Source organism: Osmia lignaria, chromosome 6 (genome assembly GCF_051020975.1).
Source record: "Osmia lignaria lignaria isolate PbOS001 chromosome 6, iyOsmLign1, whole genome shotgun sequence".
Classification (NCBI taxonomy): Eukaryota; Metazoa; Arthropoda; class Insecta; order Hymenoptera; family Megachilidae; genus Osmia; species Osmia lignaria.
Genome location: NC_135037.1, coordinates 1,575,947 through 1,599,011, shown reverse-complemented (window position 1 = coordinate 1,599,011; position 23,065 = coordinate 1,575,947). Strand labels below are relative to the sequence as shown.

The following is a 23,065-nucleotide window of genomic DNA, read 5'->3' as shown; positions in this document are numbered from 1 at the left end:
CCCGGTAAAAATCGTCGATGGAATGTTAGCTACAGGAACGTGAGTCATTGACTCGCCATCATCATCCGGTCGCGTAACCAAGAATTCTCGGCAGCCGAACCGCAAGCCTGGTAGAATCAGGTGTTACTATCAGCCGATTCAGTAGGTCCAAGTTTATCCATTCTCGTAACGAGCCACGTTCGTCGTGTGTCCGTTTCAATGGGACGCTCGTGTTTCGTTCGGAACGATGACGTTCACACTCGCGCTCCTTCGACGCTAGTAAACCAACTATAAATACGACGACGCATCGTAACACGGCGAGGGTCGCGTTGCGTCATCTTTTCCTCGGTTCTCGTTCATGATTCTCGAGCGACGCGTATCGCGAAACACCCGGAAACATCGGCGAATCGGTAGAAACCAGAGTAAACGGCTGCCGACGCAAGAACGGAATCTGGGATTCCTGTTACGTACGCTTGTAACACCTTAACATTTTTTAATTAGCCTCTGGTTAATTGATTCCAGACCATTTTTTGATATGATAGCGTATACAATTGTTGATTCTTTTTTTAAAAAAATAATTTTTTTTTTGCAATGAGTTAGGGATGCCCACTTGCCAGTTAAAAATTTTTCTAAAAAAATAAAAAATATAAAACTGTAGGATAAACTTCCCGCGTATTTCTACCTGCGGGTTACGGTGACTCTTTCCCCCCTTTCCCCCGTTTGTCGAGGGGGAACATATATAAATATTATGGCCCAGCGGCAGCACGCAGTTCACGTACGCGTGCCAGAAGACAAATTTAAATAAAGAGTAAACGACTATTGTAAACGGGTACCCGAGTTTTAATCGCCTCCCAGACGCCCCCGATGACCCAAAATTCCTCCACAAAACGTTTCTTAACCGTTGGACGACGGACCATGGAGAGAGGCAGAATTTTTATTTAATTTTATTTTTCATATTACTTTTTTTAAGGAAAAGGATCAAAGATTACGTTACTTTATATTTTCGATTTTTATTTGAAAATAAAAAAAGATTAAAAGGCCTCAACAATAAAGACATAATTTTCTTGAAAACTGATTTACTTATCATTAAAAGAATGGCAGAAATCGTTTTCTCGCGCCAGATGTCTTTGTATGTTAATGAAGGAAATGTATTTTTAAAGATCACATTCTTACGTGCCCGATAATGGGGTCGTTTACCTTAATGCACTCTTACGATGCACGTTGCACGACCTTGCGAGTAACGCGCGAATAACGGGTCGGGAGCGCGGGTGCGTATGTGCATGTGCACGCGAGGCTCGCATGCGTGCACTCGCGAGACTCGCGCGCGTTGCACTCGATGCGCCTGGTGTTCCTTCCTCTCTCGGGGAATCCGGCGAGAATCACTCCCGCTGGCATAATTAGATCTCGCGTAACGGTGGCCCTGGCCGTTCGTTTAATTTATTCGCAACTGCTCGATCGACCGCGTTCATCTCGCAATCGCCGTCTCTTTGCCGCGGAAACGGTGAAAGGTTCTTCGATCTTCGATGCGTACGTTTGTAAACAATGCAGAACGTATTCGAATAACGATTTTTCAAATCTAATCGATAGAATAATATCCGGAGCAACTGATAGACCTATTTAATCGAAGGTTGTAGCTGCACGCGCTCGATAAGGTCAGAAAAATGATAGAACGATAGTATAAAGAAGATTCTTACCGTTCGGTTATCGATCTTTATCGATGTTTATCATTTCAAGCGACTTCGCGTATCTTTAACTATCATTAGAGACTCCTGTAAAGTTGCTGCTTAAAAATCGATCGATCGCGATGATAAACTAATTTAACGATCGTTGATGACTTCGTTGATCACCTGTTGTTTATGAATTTTCGTTTAACCCTCGGGCGAGCCGTCGTGGAAAATAAAATGGTCGCGTGTCTGTAATAATTTTTGATTAATATACGAGCGTATCCATCGTCACGATTAATTCGAGGCGAATTAAATCGAATTGAAATTAATATCCAGAGTAATTTCCGATGTTAACAGGCCGTCGCGTTTGGTAATCCTCAAACGGAGAAAAGCACATGCAAAGTCGGCAAATACATTTATCTGGCCGGCAAAAACATACTTAGAGTGTAAATAACGTGTGTCGAGGCAGACTGTACGCTCGATTCCCGCTATCTCTGTTAAATCACTCGGAATTATCGATTTGTCAAAGCACTTCGACGCGAGTTTCCGGATGTCTGTGTTTCTCCATCGGTTTTTTTTTTTCAACCGTACACAAAATTGCAAAATTAATTACATTACAAAAATGTTGAAATTCCGATGATTTAGTAGCAATATTAAAAACGCCAAATCATCTAGGGTCATTGATAATCGATACCTACTCTTGTATTTTATTTAATAAAAAAATAAAACAAAAAAAATGGCGTGATTGTACTTTGCCAGTCGAACACGTCAAATATCGAGAGGTTACGTTTTTTTATTTTCTTTTTTCTGATGACCATAAATTCGCACACAGTCTTGGAAGAGATCACGGGCATCGTTGATAAAATATCACCGAGGACGGTTTTTTAATCGTCGCGTCGGGACAAGCACGCGAATCCGTTCGGACGTTGCAAAACTTCTTCGAGTCAGCCGACGAGTGGAATAATGGGAATTATTCGTCTGTCTCGCTCGTGAACACGGAATAGAAACAGAAATAGTACGGTTCGCCACGATCGTTCCCGAAGCCACGATAAACAGGAGCACGCGAGTTCTTATCGTTCTTTTTTTTTTTTTTTTTTTTTATTTCTCTCTTATCAATCTTTCTGTTTTTCGTCTCCTCACCTATCTGCGTCTTTTTTTAACATTCCTTCTTCGTTTAATCGTTCGATCCACTATTTTGACGCGGCTCTAAGCCGATCACTCCCCGGGTTCCTTTTCGAGAATCATGCCGCGATTACGTGACGGGGAACGTTCCTCGGGACTCTAGAAAAATGCTCGAGTTTCTGTAGTTTCCCGGGGAAAAACGGGATAAAAATTGTTCGACGAGGAGGAGGAAGAAAATCGTCGGGCGTGGCAGAAAGAAAAGAATGCGACATCGCCGCATATTATCGTCGTGATCTCACCGCGTTCTTTTTACCGGTTCGTATCGGTTCTGTTGACCGGAAGAAAGCAAATTGCACGCGTCATCAAGATATTTCGACGACATGCCACAAACAAGGGGGATCAATTTTCTGTTCACCTGGGAATCGATATCGATTCGTACCTGTTGCCATGGCACAAATATCGGGCGGTGTTTTTTTTTCTTTTTTTTTTTTTTTTCAATAAAATAAAATTCTTTAAGATTCCTCGCTAATGTCTGACCGTGCGAAGCATTCGTTCGACGAGCGAGAACAGGAACTTGGAGGAACGGTAATCGAAAGTTTCCCGTTCGCCCTATCCTCGTGCTCGCGATGCCGGCTGCCATGTTCCTCTCCTACGCTTCTTCGGTATCTGGCTGACCCACTTTCCGGGCCTCGAACGAGAACCACGAGAGAGGAGAGCCTAGCTAGGGAAAGGATCGAGAGACGGTAGACTTCTTCAAAATCGTTCCTTTCCCACTTGCTACATGATTTTATCGGACAAAGGCTCGAATCAACATGATTTTTCCTTGAAAGAAACGGGGTCACCTGTACGCGCAGCATTTTTGTCGACGAAATTGTTTGCCGATCAAACAAGACGAATAACCTAAATATAAGAGCTCGCGACGCGGATATCCCAAGGCCGTACACGACCGTGTGTTATTATTTTTCTTATAAATTGCTTTCTTTTAATGCAACAGCCGAATACCGTGTCGGATTCCGCTGATTCGTCGCCGGATCGAGGATCCTTTACCACCCCGATCCCGTCCCCCGTTTCGTCCGAACGATTCCTTCCGTCACGACAGATCGATTATGAATTACAGTTACGCCGATTCGACCTGCTGCTTTTACTCTCCGTATCTGGATACGATTTCGAGATGCGATCGTTGTTTATAAATAATTTACAAGAGAACAGGGAACTGAATGATCGATTATCTTTGGATTAATATCCAGAATATTCACGTATTCGTTGCGAATGTACCTTAAATTACGTTTAATTCACTGTGGTCTGAAATTACACAAAATTACAGGAATACGTAGCGACAGATTTCGAGACAGATTTCGAGACCCACTTTCGAAAGAAAACCCTTTACTTCCTACCAGATGCTTTTCCACGGAACCGACGTGACCGGAAGTGGCTCGAAGCCGTTACCAATGTATTAGTATTCTTTCAGAGACACGCGGCTGGTATAAAAGGTGTACACGCGTGTTCTGTTGGATACATAGAGATGGTTCCATAGACACGTGGCTTTATGGATGCACCGTGTCATTTGATCTCTGACCCCCTCGACATAGACTTCTAAGTCGAAACTGGACTAAAATGGTCTCTCGAAAAAGAAACCCATCTAATTTTTATTTTCTAAAGGTTCGAAAGAAATTCTGTTCTAGAGGACACGTCTATGATATTTTCGGAGAGAACGCGGTTTGGCATTCTTTTATTTTCCACGAAATTCTTGTCTTTATTTTGATCGTCGTCGGTGAAAGATAAATGGGATATCGCGAGCAGATCGTACGTGAAATTAGGATTCAAAAGGAAAAGATCGAGGCACGATCGACGATCGCAATAACGATGGCGACTGCGGCGACAACGCGATCATAATAATTATTGCATAATGACGACGCTTTGCCTGCCTACCTCGGTCGAACGAGGTAGCGCAGTCACTTTCCTTTTTCAGTGGCCTGGATCATCCTATCTTCCTCTCCTAGCTAAGCGATCGCTATCCTTCCCCTCGCATCGACACAGCCGTTCAACCCACCGAATCCATAGAAACTTGCGTCGGTAATTAGTCGGTAATTTAACGTCGTCGATTAAAGAAAATCATTCGAACCCGGCGAAAAGTGGAACAATTATTCGCTGACGCGTTCCTCGAAGAATACGTAAAAAAAAAAAAAAAGGAAAATGCATCGCGCCTGGAACAAAGAATCTCGTGCCAGCGGCGTGACACGAGCGTAGAGTCGTAAGAGGAAGATCTAAAAACCTCGAAGGATGCGATCTTCGTCCTTGCTCGTGGAATCCAGGAAGTCGCGTCGAGGCTGATCGTTTCTCGCAGAAAATTAGACGCGTCAATGCGTTCCACGCACGAAATCAACCCCTTCCTCGAATTATCATGTAAATCGGTGGAACTTCCAAGATTATTACAATATTTTCCTTATTCTGTCTCATTATAACTTCAATTTCAAATTTGATTAATCAATGTTTATATATTTAGAATATGAAAATTCTATTCTATTCAATTATGAATTTATATATCTAATTGAAGTAGCTCGAGAAGTTACATTGAAAAATTGAAAAGAGGTCATGCAATTTAGTCGCGCAATCGTGTGGCGAGGAACGCTTAGTCCGTGGATCGCGGATTCGACGGTTCGATGAACCACAAACGGAATGTCCATTGAATTTTTGCCGACCCGACGATAATCTGTCCTTTTGTTCCGTGCGCGAAATCGCGAGCTTGCGAAAGTCGAAAAAGTACCCGTGACTGTCTGCGCGATTAATCATCCGGTCGTAATCGAAATTAGAGAATTCGACTAACTAGAATTTCTAATCGCCACGGAGAAACGGTACAGACTTGGTCCTCTTGTATTCTACTTATTCTACTGGGAACATACCGTTGGGATTGTACGCTGTTTTTAAAACACTTTGTATGAATTACTAAAAGAGTTTGTCGCGTGCGATATTAAAAAATTCACAAATGTTTATCGGAGCATTTAATTAAAACAGAGGGTACACGTAGTCGACGCGTAACTGAAAGTTGATCCACGACGGAGGGATCTAATTGTTCACTCTAATTAATTAACGCGTTCACCACCCCAGAGCTTTAAGCTGTAACAAGCCTAGTTGTATTCGATTTACTTTACAACCAACGTTAATTACAAGAGTATGTTTCGGTTGAGTAGAACTCGCCAAAGGATTTTTACCTTTTTTGTCCGGCTGGCAAGTTACAATCGAGTTCAGGCGTTACAAATTGTATCCTTTTTGCCAATAATAATATACCGCTTTTTTTTTTTTGTAAATACACAAAGAGTTTATTGAGCAATATTTGTTGATTTAAAATGAAAATATTTGACTGTATGTCCGATCAAGCGAAGTCCATGGAATACAAAATTAACTTTCACGTCAAATTTGTCTCGATTATGTAGCCCAGTAACATTCGTTTTGCTTAACGATGAATACATTTATCATTTATAGATCTCCGAACAAATTGTATACCACGGAAAATATTTTATTTCCAAGTGTAACTCGTAAAGGTGTAGATTTATATTTCTTCCTGAATTGCTCAGGATATCGTGCCGATTAATTAAATCCCGTTCTTCGGTCAATCAGGGCTTATTGTTAGATCGGTTTAGAATAATCTCTAAGTACACACGGTTGGATGACGGTTCGTTTTCTCCGTTGAACCGTGTTACTCGCGGTCAGATCAACGCGGATTACGCGTTTGCGACACACGGGCGACATTGAACTATGACCCGGCTAGATGACCCTTACTTTCAACTATTTTCCTTCTAGGCTTTTTTCTATCTATTCGACAACTTTTTAGTTGCCGATGAAAAAGTTGGACACCGAACGGCCTTGTGATTCTTATGAAAATTTTCCGGTCAAATTTTTATACCAGACCCTTCATTCTCGTTTCTCGGCATCGGGAAAGTCCTCTCGAGGGAAAAACTAAAGGAAAGAAAGAGAAGCATTTCGTCGAAATTTTCTGGTAAAATTTTTATATAAGACGTTTGTTTCTACGCTTTTTCTATCCATTCGACAACTTTTCAACTGTCGATGAAAAAGTTGGAGACCAAATAGCCTTGTGATTCTTATAAAAATTTTCCGGTCAAATTTTTATACAAGACGCTTCATTCTCGTTTCTCGGCATCGGGAAAGTCCTCTCGAGGGAAAAACTAAAGGAAAGAAAGAGAAGCATTTCGTCGAAATTTTCTGGTAAAATTTTTATATAAGACGTTTGTTTCTACGCTTTTTCTATCCATTCGACAACTTTTCAACTGTCGATGAAAAAGTTGGAGACCAAATAGCCTTGTGATTCTTATAAAAATTTTCCAGTCAAATTTTTATACAAGACGCTTCGTTCGAATCGTTTGAAAATCCTCTCGTCTCTCGAGGGAAAAACTAAATGAAACAAAGAGAAACATTTCGTCGAAACATATGCCGCCGGGTTGGTTACCGTGGCAATGCTCGCTCGTACGTGTACGCGAAAGTTCTGTCGAAACGACGCCTTAGTCATCGTCCTTTTCCGGAGGATATAGGTATATACATATATATACATATATTCGATAATACTAATCCGCGGCTCGGTACCGGCGCTGCTTTTGCTTTCTTGCAGCGCAGTGACCTGATTCCTTGCGTGCAACGGTAAGAGTGTTTCCAGAGACTGGCGGAGGGAGATGGAAAGAGAGAGTTGCTAGAACGAGAGAACGGAACAGATGGATCGTGAGCGTGACAGAGAGAAGGATAAACGAGACGAGAGGGAACGAGCGAGCCTCGTGACACGTAATACCCGTCACGGTAATAGTGGTACGATATTATAGCACCGCTAATGTCATTCATTTGTGATTTAATGGGAGAAGTCTCGACCGCAGCCCATTGCGGAGGACAACGACTGTACGGAGAACAGTTTCCAGCCTTTCGCGGATCGCTTTCTTACTATTCCCTCATTTTTACCATTTTTTGGGGATAACAATCGAAGATTAATTTGTCTTCGAATTCTGGATTCCAGATGGAAATAGCGTGGGTAGAATTCAAATAGTATTAGAAGTATTTAGTAGAGATAGGGATGATCAGCTGATGAGACAAAATCGAAGCTCTAATTATTAAAAATAGGATTAGTTCATTTTCAAATTTTATACATTCTATTTTCTATTGTTTTCTTTTAATTTGCGGTGACCCCCATGGCATTCAACGTGTTAATTACTGTAATTATAATCACAGTACGTCGAACATACGACTGTTTCCACTGTGCCACTCGACCTGTTGACCGTAACTACTTGGACCGGGCCAGACTCTATCTACTTACCTTCAGAAACTCCACAGTCAGTTCTACTTGTTTGAATCACTGAATTCTATAAATACTTCCCTGATTTTTGATAAATATTGCATCATGAAAATTCATCGAAATACTTAGAAATTAAAAAAAAAAAAAAAAGAAAAAAATCATAAGGCAACAGGTTAATTTTCCCCTTTCTCTACATCAATTATCTTCTTCTCTATTATACTCGTAATTAGAAAGAATCGAGCACAATTACGTGTACATCGAAGCATTTCCGATAGCATCGGCATCGATACACGTTTTGATGGACGTTCCAATAAGAGAGTGTACACAAGTGTGCTCGTAAATGAGATCTCAAGAATCGTTATACCGGACGTTTCATTCACTTTTGTTTCTTTTCTGTTTCTTTTTCTTAACTTGCCCCGACGAAGAACGTGGAAGGAATTCTCGACATTCGCCGTACATATGTTACAGTAGTGAGCGCTGTGCGGATTCGTTGGTCCGTTCGCCGAGATCACGCTCCAGTCCCGCGGAGCTTGGTATCTCTGCTCTCCTTATGTAGGTTATCCCGGTTATGCTAGTTACGACGGCCTCTTAGAATTTAGGTTGACCATATGGCGAACGGAATCGTCGCGTTTCTTTCTCGCACGGTTATTAATATCGCACCGGCCGAGACTACGAATAGTTTCCTAGCTGCTTGCCAATCGCATCGATCGATCGTCGATATCTATTGATCTTTCGTTATTCTTTCTTCAATTTTCGTTTTCCAACTCTTTGAATACCACGGGTATCGCTTAAAAATTAAGCGTGAAATTTTTTAATAAAATGATTTCTTAGTGAAATCATTGCTCGGACAAAGAGACAATAGAGGATTAAAACGATATCCGCGACATGTTTTGGATTTCCGCGTGTTGGCGGTCGGTGGCGCCTGTCGCGAACCCAACGAATGATCATAAATGTTTGATCATCTGTATTTGTACCGTGTCTAATGCGTCAGTAAACGTACGATGGTATTTGTACGAGATAGAGCGAACAGCTAGAGCCATCGGAGTGTAATTTACACTCGGAGAATCGACGATGTCGCGTTTACGATCGCTGCCGCGGTTCATCGATTCAACGGCCGAAACGGAAGAGGACCGCGGTAAAAATACACTTCTTCGCTTCCTCGTCGCTGCGTGGGTGAGTAAACTCGTACATACTCACAGGCCGTACGGCTCGTGTATGCCGCCGAGTCACGACGGATGAATCGTTAGACCGAGCTGGCTACTGTTCAAAGTCGCAATCCGGTGCATCGGTGACTCAAAATCACGGATCCTCGGTTTCGTTTTCTACCTTACCGTTATTTATTTTATCTACTTTATAATTCCTCTGTCTACGACCGGGTAGAATTAAACGCACTAAATTTAAGCGGTAATTCAATCCACCCGTTGTTTATTCAGGCTACCTACTTAACGTTAGTTTATTGAAAACAAAGTTTCTAACAGCTTTTAAAGAGATACTTAGAGATCATAATCTAAAGTTAAATACGTAACTTTTAAGAGGTTTTATATATTGAAAGAATAATTATTTAGAAAATTAGAATAATATGAAATACAAAATTAAATTTAAATTCGGGCTCTCTCCATGGTCCGCCGTCCAATAATACATTTTTGCCAATGCAACGATGCACTCAAGAATTGTGCATCATTCTCATCTGAATTTCTCCGCGATTCATCAGTGCGTTAGAAAATCATTAGACGCGTACGTGGCGCCACGAACTACATACATAGTAATTTATCCCGTCGCCGTTCGACAGGGTAACACAATAGGCTCGAATCGAATTATTCAGTGAATTCGCGTTTGATTGGCATCAGGTGAGGAGGGGAATAAGTGTGCGCTTTGAGGCGCGTCCCTGATGCGTCGCGCGCGTCTAATATAGCAATGCAGGCGTGGAATATAGGTCGCACGCTAGAACGCTCTTTTATATATGCCGCCACACGCTCGAACATCGGATCGTGGCGAAGGTGGGCGCACGCGCGTGTGCATTAAGCGTCGCACGCCTTTACGAATTCGTTAATATTAACAGCAATTTAATTTTCAAATTTTTCCTTTCAATATCTCTTTCAACCCGATGCCGATCTGAATATTTTACGCTTTGATATCCGGCTTTCGGCGTTCCATGACTAAACGACGAAACGCGAGCAGAAATGATTCAGAAACATTCTCGCGATTCTTAATCGAACGGAATAGAGAAGTTTCTCATATACGCGGGCAAAATAGTCGGGTTGCTTATTTTAATTCCTACGGAGTTCCGCACGTACGTCTACGACCCGTTACGGCCGGCATAACAATGCATGACGTAACTCTCTGGGGTCGAATCCTCCTTACCTCCTCCGTGCAACGATGTTACAGGAAAGTGAAACTCTCGGAAACCAGGTCACACCCACATCGTGCTCGCAGCAGTGAACCGCGATGCCGATCTACGAGTCTCCCCTTTTAACTCTGGGCCAGATACTTTTCACTTCGACCGAACGTGCCGCGAACGTGGGGACCCGCAAGAAGACGGAGAACTTTTTCGTACGTGGATTCTTCTGGCATTGGCAGAACGACCTATTCGCCTGTCCTGGGGTCGAATTCATGCAGACGCGTCAGTCGTCGCGATGCATCAGCGGACCAGCTTACGATAAGACATTGAACTACGACGAGATAAAATTTAACATCGGTGATGGTTTTTAAAAGGTAGATTATATTGATCAATGACGTTCCCTTGAAAAATCACGGCTGTACGAAACAGTTGGAATGTCTAATAAATTATATTGAAAATAGCAATTGAACCATTTTAATTTCATTTCTATAGGTTTCCAGCGAGATGTTCCTTCTTGTTACCGGGATATCAGGTAAGATTAAAATCCAAATGCAAATTAACGATCCCGAATAATTATTAAAATTAATACTCTTATCAAAAGTGTCACAGGTAAGTCTATGATTACCATCGGGTTAATCATTAACGTCTCTCGTCTTCGTTAATTGGCAGTCGCCTGATCAGCTTAAAAGCGTCCACGGAACGCGTTTGGCCGCTCTGATACGCTCTCTCGTATGCGTTCCTCTTCGAAGGAGGGAAAAGGAGCGGGTGCGTGGGTGAGAAAACGGTGTTGGTGGTAGAGCTGGCCCTAACCCATATACCGTTGTAGCCAGAATAGAGAGCGAACGAATAATAGGAGGGTGGATAATAATACCGTGGCCAGTTGTGTCGTTAATAACGACGACATTGTCAAAAGCTGAAGACTTTGAGCGAAGGAAAACAACTCAACGACACAGAGTACAATATCTCTTTTCTAAACAGGGCTGATTGAACGACAAACTCTTTATAATATAAAATTCATCAAGTACATATATTTCTCACCAAAGTGTAACAAATGTATATGACAATTGAAATGGGAATTCGTATACATTTTGTATACGTTTCACAGTTCCACGAATAATTAACCGAATCGAAGATGCGTTGAATTGGCAGTGTTTCGTTCCCCTTTGTTTCCTACGGATCTCCCGAAATCCACGGTTCGGAGGTGCTTGTTTTGTTGGCAGTGCTCGCGTCTAAAACTAGCCACGACCGCGACATGTGCACGTAGACATCCCGGCGTCAAAACTTGCTGCATTATGTCATAGTTTCTAACCAGCTGCAAGCCCGCCACTCGTCGTCCCTTCCATTCGTAAACGGAAACCTGTACGTTTTTCGTTTTTCTCATTTCCTGGGTTCGACCGAAAAATCGACCGGTTCGACGCCGCGCAAAAACGCATCCGATGATCCTGACGATAGCCTTATCTCGTTACATCAACTTCGCGATTATGTAACTTTTAACGTAATTAAAGTATCGATTAGCCCGCGACAGGTGTGTTAACGCAGCCCGAGCGACACGAAACCAGCCGAGACACTGAAGACTCATTAGAATCCATCATTTCTGAAATTAGTACTCGATTATTCTATCTTTTATTCATCGTCGAGATGGAAAATTTCTTTCGGAAAATTCGAGGTTTAGATTATTTTTTACTCGTCAACGTGATCTCTAAGGTCATTAATAATTTACGTTATCCTACGTCTGACTACTCGTCACTTTTTTCTACCGTAACAGACAGATCAATAAAATTTCAATATGTTAAATAGATTCGCAAGCCAGTGCGTTCTTCGACTCCGGAACAAGTTGATGTAACGTAACAATTAATTACGTTATCCTCTTATCGTTCGATCATATGAAAATGCCAAATAAATCTTAACTTTGATTAACTTCATCCTGGTCCGAAATTTCCCGAGAAACAGCTAGAATTTGATCGTCGATGATTTATCGAAGTCAAATACAGTGTCTATGAACGTTCGCTTTCTCTTGTCCGATAAGATCGTTTCGCAAAATATTTTCGTGCCCCGGGGGAACTTTTCAAAAACGCCACCAGTGGCTTTCGAAATTCGACCGAAGATGAAACGGTAGCCGATCTTGAACGAAGGTATTTGCATTTGTAAAGCATTAACGCGCTCGTTCGATGTTGTGTCGCCGTTTGTCCTGTTGAATTGCTAATTCAAGATTATTTCGAGCGCGGATAATCGACGGTTATCAATCACTCGTCGCGTAGAAATGAAATTCATTTACAATTCACCGGGGAATCCACGAGGAACGTCGCGGTTCGAGGGAAATCGAAACGCGGCTGCGTCCTAGCATCGTTCGTGGAAAACCTGTTGCGAGCTCCCGTGCCACGTGGGTAGCGCCGTTTTATCCAACAACCTCTGTTTCTCTCCAAATCAATTTGATTAAAAAAAAAAAAACTCGTTGTACGAGCTGTTTCCACGTGATATACCTAAGGTATTATCCGCGATTATCAATGACCGTCGCGTTTCTTCGTTATCTTCTTCATTTCTCGTTTCGTTCAGATTATTGAGATTATGTCAGAAACGACGACAGTTCAGCTACTCCGCGTGTTTATTTTATTTTCTGATAGAAAAATTGATTCTATCTGTTGTCAGGTTTCAAAGTGCAATTTTATTCAGAATCCCCTGTGACTGTATCGATCGTTCGAAAAACGAGAACGAACGTTCCTTTCCGGGCTTTTGCGCGTGACGGTTGTTTGCGCACGTGCGCACGACGAAAATCATGGAACACGTAGAACGTTGGTATCCTGTTCCGCAAGAGTGCAGAAGAAACGCCGCGATCGTCACAATGGTGTTAATCTATTTATCTGACTAACAACAAACTTATCTCGTGACTCATTCGACGTCGGATTCGCGCGGCGAACGGGTCTCGATCGCTTTCCGCTCGCACGTTTACGCGGGACGGGCTCGATTTTTACTGCTGGATTAATAGATGACAGTTTTATTGTTGCTCTCTTTTACGTCAAAGCAGATTTACGCCTTTGAAAACTGCGTATTACGCAGGTGAATAATTTTGTTACACTTTTGGTAACGGATAGGATATTATTAAATGAAAAATCCTCCCTTTTTGTAAATGCAAGGATTAAAATATGAAATTTAGAGAACGAGTAGATAAAAATTCTGCTCCTCCCAACGGATCCTCAATTTTTTTCGTTTCTTCCGGTTTCCGCGTCTAGAACCCCGCTCGTAGCAAGTGCTAGTAAACTAATATTGTGTAACCCACGAGTCTACGTAAACACGAGTAGCGTGTGTAAATATAGAAGCAATTACGAGCCGGCGCAGAGGTGGTTACGTATTAATTCGAGTTAAATTTTATCGTCGTCTGAAGATAAAGAAATTCTCTAAAAGACACCTCATCGGGGCTCTAAATCAAACGCAGTTTAAAAAAAGAACTTCTGATAAACCAGGAAGGTGTGAACAAAGGTTAATGCCATAGTTTCTTTCTTTCTTTTTTTCTTTTTTTCTTTTTATATCAAAATATATTTGTGCATAGACAAGAAGACAACCGTGGACAGGTAATCTCGTACCTAACATACATCAGTCATACGCCGAGGAACGCGTGCACATCGCGCATGCACGTGCACGCTCGTGTGCGGGACATGCGTGGGTGATGTACGCGTGCACACGTTGATTTCAGTTTTGTGCATCACCGAGAGACCCGATAATAAACGTCTTAGAAGAAAAAAGAAAAGGGAATAGAAATAATAGAAGAAAGTTATTAAAAACTTGTCGCACAAGTACGTATGATAAAGGTAATTAAACAAATATCGTCGTTCTCTCGCACGCGATTGAATCTACGAACGAAGGACGAAGAAGAAAAAGAAGAGAGAGAGAAAAAAGAAGAAGAAAAAAAAAATAAAGACATGAATGAAGCCCGCTTCACGCGATTTTACGGTAACTCAATTGTAGAGGGACTCGGTTGGACCGAGTCCCGGGTAACGTCAACGAAATATATATCGTATATTATAATATGTATCTCGCCGCAATCTCTTAGCATTACGCGTTCTCGTTAAAATGTATAATTAAAAAGATCGTTTCGTTGAACACACACACGCGCGCGCGCACATTCGACACATTTATTGTTATTTTTTTCCTTTTTTTTTATTCGCGCTCTTTCATTCGTTCCATTTCTCTCTCACTCACACGTAAAACACGATTCCGTTTTCGCTTCTCTAACAAAATATATTAGCTTTTTTTTTGTTATGTACATTATATATCTCGAATATAATAAAATTAAAATATAGAACTATAATACAAAGGTCGTGAGTAATGGTGTGTGTTCCTTCTTTTTCTTCTCTCTTTTATTTTTTTTTTTTCTCCGGATGCTTTCTCTCACCCTGTTAAGAAGAAAAAGAAATACAGACGCACGAATTCGAGATGGGGTGGCATCGTCGCATCGATGCTGATCGCAATTACGTTATCTCGGTATATGCCTTTTTAGGTACATGGTAATGAGAAAGATAATCTAATTTAAATCGGTCCGTAATTAAAGAACGATTCTGAACGCAACGCGGTTGCACGTGTTACACATCGCGCATACAATATTATATCGTCTCTGTGTCGTGTCTCTGTTTGCTGCGTGTTTTCGTCGTATGTGTTTGTGTTCCTTTGTGGCGCGTGTTTTTCCTCGTCACACGTATACGATCATGGATAGGCGCATCAAAAATGTATAACGTCGAAGATTTATGCGAACGAAATTACTTATGCGAGCGTCGTATTCCCGCGTTCCCTGTATTGGTACGTATACATGTGTCTCTCCCTCCCTCTCTCTTGCGTATACGCAAGTATTATTCTCTTAAGACGTGTGAACGTACGTGTACGTGATTAATGCGCTTGTATGTACACATCGATGCGTGATTTGTTCGGAGTTGCAACGCGTCCGCGTGTCGCGAATTACGCGATCGAATGAGGCGGCGAACCAGCGGAACCACGCGGTACCACCACCCCACAGTCTTTTACGTACTTTTTGTTTTCAGAAGAATAAAATTGGATACGATAGAAAGAAAAAAAAGGAGAAGAAGAAACGAAGAAAATCGAATAATTTTCATCTATCCTCCGGAGATGTCCTTCCGGAGTTACAAAATAAAAATAAGGGCAACCGCGACATGGCGGACACGCGGGAATCGAAGAAATTCTATTCTCTTTTTCCTTTTTCTTTTCCCCTCGAATCATACTCCGCTGCGTATCTTAAAGAAGAAAGTGTCCGATGCACTCGGGTGTATAAAAACAAGTTCGCCATGAGCAAGAGGCACTTTTCCACACGAAGTTGTCGACCAAGTTCCCCAGCTGCCGAAAAGCTTTCCCCGGAAATCGACGTGGTCTCTTCTTCAAACGAGTCACGCCTCTCCTTCCTTCTCCCTCCATTTCTCCTCCGTTCCTCCCTGTTTTCCAATCTTATCGCGTCTCTTCTGGTACTCGAGCACGACGCACGTGCGTCCCGCGTTTCTCCGCACGCGGTACCAGACAAAGACCACGGCTAAGTCCACGGAGTTATCCTTTCTTTTGCTCGTTTCTGCTAAAGGATACCGTTCCGGTACCATTAGGCACAACACTCCTCCGAAAAGCGGAAGTCGCTTGGAAAACGATTCTCCTTCACAATCGTATCGGCCTGAAAGGCGAGGAACGAAGGTCGACGTGGTTGGACGAGAGAAAGGCGTAACAGAGGCGGCGCGATGCGACCGCATCACCGCTCGACGACGATGCCGTTTTGCGCTACATGGGTCCGACCGCGTGTTGCTGGAACTGGTCGAGGTGCCTGGAGATTTCCCGGTGCAGTTGTTCCGGCACCACGCCGACGCTGCTGAACAACGATCTTAGCACGTTCAGCTCCTCGGTCAGTAATTCGATCCTCTTTTTCAACAGGTCGTTATCCTTAACAAGTAGCTTCACCTTCTCCTCGGTCTCCCTCGATCGCACCTTCGCCTTCTCGCGGCTCTTCCTCACCGCTATGTTGTTCCTCTCGCGTCGTCTTCTGTACTCGTCGCTCGCTTTGTCGATGGCCTTGGTCTGTTTCCTGGCCGCGGCTGCGGCGTTGTTCGCGTGATGTTGATGCGCCATCACCGGCTTCATCGGTCCGCCTCGGGGCGGTGGTTGGTGAACGGGCGCGCCCGGATGACCACCGGGAACGGTGGACGGTGTCAGGGTGGTGAAGGTCGGTGCACCGTTTGCAAAGGGACCGTTCGTCACCGGACTGTATCCGCTTGGCGCGTATTGGGGACAGTGGCGACGGTAATCCGCCGGATCGAGTGGTTCCTCTTTGATGCTAGGCGATTCGGAACTCGAGCTGTTGCTGTCGCTGCAACTGTTGCTGCCTTGGTGGTAACTCGCCCCGCTGTGCACCGGCTGCGGCATGTAGGCTAAAGTGGTTCGCGGATAACCCGGCGTTCTGACATGCTTCACGGCTCCGTTGTTCGCCCCTAACATGTCCAATAGGCCGTCGTTGAAGTGGCTATCGTCGATCAGGTGTTGCAGATCCAACGATATCTCCGGCGTGTTCAGGTCTGTCAGCTCACCGGCCGCGGCACAGTGTTCCGCGTACTGTTGGTGAAGGCTAGCCTTGCTCGCCGAGACCTTGCTCACCACCGCGCTGCCCTGCTGCTGGTTGTGATTGTGATTCACCTGCAGCGCCGAATTGTTGTTGTTAGCCGTATTGTTGTTGTTGTTGTTGCTCTGATGATTGTTGTTGTTGTTGAGCACCTGAGATTTCTTCAGATCGGCCGCAGGGTGGGCCTGGGCCTGATGGGCCGCTGAGTCGTACATGACTGGTGAATCCATAGCTCACTCGCACATCACAGATACGATAATATCTTCCCACAATTCTATTATCACCTCTTTCTTACCGATTCAACGAATCAAACGTCTTTATGATTGTTATTATTATTATTGTTATTTTTTTATTTTTTTTTTTATTTCTTTCTCCTTCGAGTCCGAAACAAAACTTGGTAACACGTTGTCCGAGTGTAACGGAGAGCCAAACACGTTCAGGCTGAAACTTTACCGCGAGAACGACCTCGAACGGTGAAACGGGGATTTTCCCGTGCGGACGGGCCGAGATCTGACACTGGTCCAAGTATCAAAACGCGACCCTCGACTATTCCAATTTTCGAGGACAAAGACGACAAGCACCCCGGCTAACGTTATCTATCCTCCGAAACAGGGTAGACGATTTCTTATTCGACGAAACCGCGTGGTCCGATCAACGCGTTCACCACGCCTACGCGGGCTTTTTCGTGATCTCACGATACACCACAAGGGGAATGCTCGGAAAATGAAACAACGATACCACCCTCACGAGAGCTGGCGCACGACTGAGCGGCTTTGCAGCATGTCGCAAGCTTTCAATGTGGCGTGCGTCCGAGAGCAACTCCATGCCTCATTGCGCTTGCGCTCGCGCTTCCCTCGAGCCGTTCCCGTTCCCCGCAACTCTTTCCTGCTGCCGCGATCCGCGCTAACAGCGCGGTGCGGATACCGCGCGTCCACCGTCCTCTCCCTCCACGCCTCTTTCGATTCACTACTTCTTTCTCTTTCTCTTTCCCTCTCCTTTCCATCTTCCCTTCCTCCCTCTCTCTCTCTCTCTTCCCTCTCTCGTTAGCTCAATCCTTCTTTGTTTGCCTTACACGCTGACACGCTGTCGTCCCGTCGCGGCATCGCGCGACAGGAAAACTTTTCCGGTGCTCGCCTTTCTCGGTTCTATTTATAAGAATTTATACACGAATCCCGTCCTTTCGATCCATGGATTTTCCATGGAAAACCGAAAGGTTTCCCGGTCGATTTTCGTTCCCTCCACCTACGATCTTATCTAAGATCTAGCCGCGGTTCGAACATCGTTGGATATTGTACGCACAGGGGACGAACGATTTGTTTCGCGGGAACAGCAAACCGACGATTATCGTTTGCCGTCATCGTTGTCCACTCGATCGGAACCGATTTCTATGTAATAGCGGGTACATTTGATTTGTCAGTTAACGCATGCTGATATCTGTCCAATTGCTTGCGTGAGATTGCGCAATTAGCGGTAACACAAAGTGAGAGAGGATATTATCGCTAATAGACGCGAGATCCTTACTCAGAATTTACGGTAATGAAACGGTTGACGAACGATGCGCTCGCTCGGCTATATTTTTATCTATGCGCTAAAGTATATCACCGAACAGTTCAGTCCAAATTTAGAGTAACTAATGAACCAGTTAAATAGTTACTCTGTTATACTGACTCTGTTCTTTATATAGTACTTCGGTTCCGGAAGATCGCACGCATTAAGAATACATACAGAAATGCATTTTGTGCGCTGCAATGACTTCGATACACAATTTTGGATTGACATTTTCTGCTGCGAGAATTTCGAATGTTCCACCAAGTGATGAAAATCGACGCTTACAGCGGCATCTCGTGTAACGACGATAATACCACTGGCTGTCGGTACAGAATTTTCTTAACCGATCCGCGACGGAAAGTTCCGAATCCGACCGAATTTCTTCGCCGTGATATTAGCCACAACAAAAAATTGGTAACATTCGTGTAAAAACTTTTCGGCAATATATATTTTTCGCGTTCATTTTGTGATTTACCGTTCCCATCGAGGATTCACCGATCCAACGATCGAAGGTGAGTTACAAATTTCGTTAGGTTATTTTTCTGGCGGGTTTCGCGTTGCTGGGCCGTTTTGGGCCTGCGAGTACCTTTGACGGAACGGTCCGTCGGATGTACGCGTATTGTTATGATAAAATGCGAGTAACACGTCATGCAAAGAGTTTTCAAGTTTTAGAGTAGGATCAATTTATGTTCCAATTCGATGCTTCATTTTTGTTTTTCTTTCTGCTTTGTCGCGTGCTGTCGAACGCGTCGGGCATGAGCTGCTGAATGTTTTTTTGGCTTAACCTAAACGAAATCTGTTAGACAGGATTCCGCGTGATATAGCAACATTCTGTTGTGAATTTTGAAAACAATACTTGAAAATTTTTACCATAAGCTTACGCTTGTATCATTTTCTTCTTCGTTAATTTAACGCACGTATGTGTTTAATTTGCCCCTTATGTTTTTATTATGTTATTTATATAGCGTTAACATTATTAATTTTCATGTTATTTTATTTGATCTGACTTGGAACGTTTTTGTTTCAGCTTTCAGATTCAATTGAAGAACATTAGAACATTGAGCGTCAACAATGGCAGATGAACAGCAGCAGTTTTTTCTTAAATGGAATGATTTCCAATCTAACATGGTATCATCGTTTAAACATTTACGGGATGAAAAAAGTTTTACAGATGTGACATTAGCTTGCGACGGTCAGACTTGTAAAGCACACAAGATGGTGTTATCTGCTTGTAGTCCATATTTTAAGTCTTTATTAGAGGTATGTTATTGTGATAATTTCAACATAACTTTTTAATCATTAGATAGCTAATCATCCAGCTCTTTCAGGAAAATCCGTCCAAACACCCCATTATAATTCTAAAAGATGTTGCGTACAGTCACCTTCAGGCTATTTTGGAGTTCATGTACGCGGGAGAAGTTAATGTTTCACAAGATCAATTGCCTGCATTTCTTAAAACTGCTGATCGATTGAAAGTTAAAGGGTTGGCAGAAGCACCAGGTGCCATCAAGAGAGAGGGTTAAAAGTTTCACTCATAGTTATGGTAAGATAATATGTAACATATTTCTCAATTTAGAAGGCTTTGATTATTTAATGGCAAAAATTGTTATATGATATTTCGATGAAATTTTCAAACGAGGAACGTATATTTCCTCTTACAGGATTTTGGGAAGTGTGCGGACTGATAAAAAAGAAAAGTGTAATAATGTAAAGTGATTGCGTAAAGACATATACCACACACTATAAAAAAAACACACGCTACGTGTGCACAACTCAGTGTCCTCTGGTTCATGACTTGGATCAACACACAGCGACAATGTAAATTATGCCTTTTTCTTAATCTCAGTTAATGTTAATGTTGTATTGAATGTATGTATACAAATACGGTAGAGATGAAATGTTGATGTTTGTCTTGAACCCATTGCGCCATAATGTGGTAGCGACAACATTGATTATTTTTTTAAAACAAAGTGCTGCAAAAGTAATAAGTGGGTCACGATAGTTTACAATACACAAGACAGTTTTGTGAATCAAACGGAAACGCTAAAAGACATCTTTTGCAACTACTGTTTTTTAAAATGAATCTACTGACTCACTATACTTTCCTATCGGCGGTTCCGCGGTAGATCTGTTTACGTGGTATTCAAATTTCTTCGGTCTATACTTCAGTCTTACGAAGTCTTTCTTATGATTTTCTTTTCAGTAGACGTTACAGCATCATTCTATTTTACCGTAACATTTGCAGAAACATTAAGATTTTTCCAACATCGTGCATAGTTGTAAGATTTTGTTAACACACTCTCTGGTATCGACTTGGAAGAAATTTCAATCGTGAACCGTGAACAGATCTTCATCACCCCGATTATCCCATTGAATAATGTTAAATCAAGTTTACTGGAAGTTGTAACATGCGTGTCGTATATCGCTCTCTTTTATTACACATGCAGTTATTTTTCAGACTACCGAAGATATGAAAATGATATTCGTGTATGTATGATATAGTTTGAAGAGGGAAACAAAATTTGGGCGGTGATCGTTATATTTTCTTCCCCGCATAAAACTTCTATGCGAATGATTCTTTTGTTGTTTGATAAAGGATTGAAAAACAATTGCGTGTACGTGGATTGATGAATCGTGTCGTTTCTCAACACCGAATATTTCAAATTCGTAACAGATAAAATCCATTCGGTACCGGTTACCTCTTCTAGTGATCATGATTTCTTACTTAACCAAATACTGCCAGTATTTGTACCGGCGTATTCACAATATTACCGATAGACCAAATTTATTTATGATAATAATATATTAAGGGTTGAATGTCTTAAGTCGAGGGAAGGTTATTGTAATATAAGCGAAGCAAATTTTTGTAAAGTCGGAGCGCACAGTTCCTTTCCCCTCCCGAAGAAAATCAGGATAATCAGAGAGTTTTAAAGAAAATGAAAAGTCAGGAAACATTATCGAGTCAAGAATACATGTATCAACATGTATCGCACGGAAATTCATCGATATTATTTTATTTTATTTTATTTTTTATTACTTCAATGCATTCAGTACTTTATTTCTTAGAAACTCACAGATTTTTTTTTTTCTCGCCTTTCAATATATTTGTAATCAATTCTTGGCTCTATTCGTTTTATTTTGTTCATCCTTCTTGTTTGTTGAAATTTAATGCAATGTAATTTCGTATAAAAAAAAAAAGAATGAAGCATATCATTTTTTTCGACGCGACGAATACCTTTTTTCTTTCTAAACTCGTATTTTAAATAAACACGAGTACTTCTACGACACCGAATGCCAGTTCAGGATTACTCATTTGTTGTCTCCGTTGCACCAGAAACACGTTGGGAAAACAAAACGATGTAAACCAATTGTAGCGTATAGATTTTATTTAGATTGAACGTCGGATGTTCCCGTGAATAATTGCGTTCAGTGTATATAATCGATTGTAACAAGCGATTTAACTTCAGTAAAATTAACAGCACATAACACGTTGAACGCCGTACTTAACTACATTTTTGAAATTTATTTTTAATTTGCTACTTTTTACTTTACAAAACTGATATACATGATATTGAATTGTCTTTTGATCTTTTTTATTGTAATTATTTAATTATATTCGTGATACCGATCACCGGCATTCAACGCGTTAACAAACGATTGTTGCACCTAAAAACAATAAATATACTAAATGGGACCAGTTGCAACAAACGTTAATATTAAAGACAGAATTGAAACTGAATTTTTATTGCCCTCGTTAACCAGCCGCATATTATCAATTTTTACTCGTTTATTTATCCCTAAACAAATGGTACAGCAGAAAGTAAATCTTGCACAGACATCCGACAATAAGTTGCATGGAAAAAAAAGAAACAAAAGAAAAGTGAAGATCCGTGTCTATTGACAGTATTTAAGTCAGCCTTTAACATTAAGATGGTTGCTTTCAGTTCCTACAATGACACGTTCATCGGGCATTTGGTGGTTTAAAACGCAAATCGTACCGTGTGTATTTGCTAAAGCGTAAAGTTCACCTAATATACACCTAGAATAGAAGATGTTTATATATGAGTAATGGATTCGAGATAAGTTCGCGACTTGTTGATAAGCCTTCCTTACGTTTTTCTCTCGATTTCATTAAACAAACGCGTACAAATGACACACGTTTCTCGCAAACCTGTTTTTTTTTTTCTTGTTTACTCTTTTCTTCTTTTTATTTTTTTATTTGAACTTTTTGAGAACGACCGATTTGCAATCTCTTGGTTGCCGAAGTTGTTACCGACGAATCTCTCATTCCTTTTATACTCCTATTTTCATGCAATTCTATTCTATTTGTTTTCCCTTTTCGAGATGATATTCGTTACCCTTTCTCTTTCCTTTTTTTTTTTGCTAATTATAACGTGACTCGATGATGATTATAATTACAATATGACGATGTTGAAATATGAAATAAATTGTGTAAATATATACCATTTTCGTAAAATCGTTGCTTCTCCCTTACTTCTTTTAACGGTAGGAAAAGAAAACAATGAAAC

At 41.8% G+C, this 23,065-nt stretch overlaps 2 protein-coding genes across 6 annotated transcripts in view; one reads left to right on the top strand and one right to left on the bottom strand.

Annotated features, from left to right (window-relative positions):
• Window positions 1–22,721, top strand: part of lolal (longitudinals lacking protein-like) — a 64,765-nt gene extending 42,044 nt beyond the window's left edge. For 2 of the 5 annotated variants that reach the window (XM_076688776.1, XM_034318318.2), the window contains exons 3-5: window positions 19,564–19,796; window positions 19,865–20,079; window positions 20,198–22,721. In XM_076688776.1, coding sequence (XP_076544891.1) covers window positions 19,608–19,796; window positions 19,865–20,059 — 384 coding nt within the window. In that variant the 5' untranslated portion in view covers window positions 19,564–19,607 and the 3' untranslated portion in view covers window positions 20,060–20,079; window positions 20,198–22,721. Of the gene's footprint in view, window positions 1–10,440; window positions 10,768–10,885; window positions 10,926–18,881; window positions 19,049–19,145; window positions 19,454–19,563; window positions 19,797–19,864; window positions 20,080–20,197 lie in introns of those variants that run through there. The other 3 variants (XM_076688775.1, XM_034318316.2, XM_034318319.2) reach the window with 3 other exon arrangements.
• LOC117601501 (slow border cells) lies at window positions 14,728–17,867 on the bottom strand. The gene has a single exon (XM_034318313.2). The coding sequence runs from the start codon at window positions 17,216–17,218 to the stop codon at window positions 16,157–16,159; it is 1,062 nt and encodes a 353-aa protein (XP_034174204.1). The 5' UTR covers window positions 17,219–17,867; the 3' UTR covers window positions 14,728–16,156.
• Window positions 22,722–23,065: the final 344 nt, after the last annotated feature.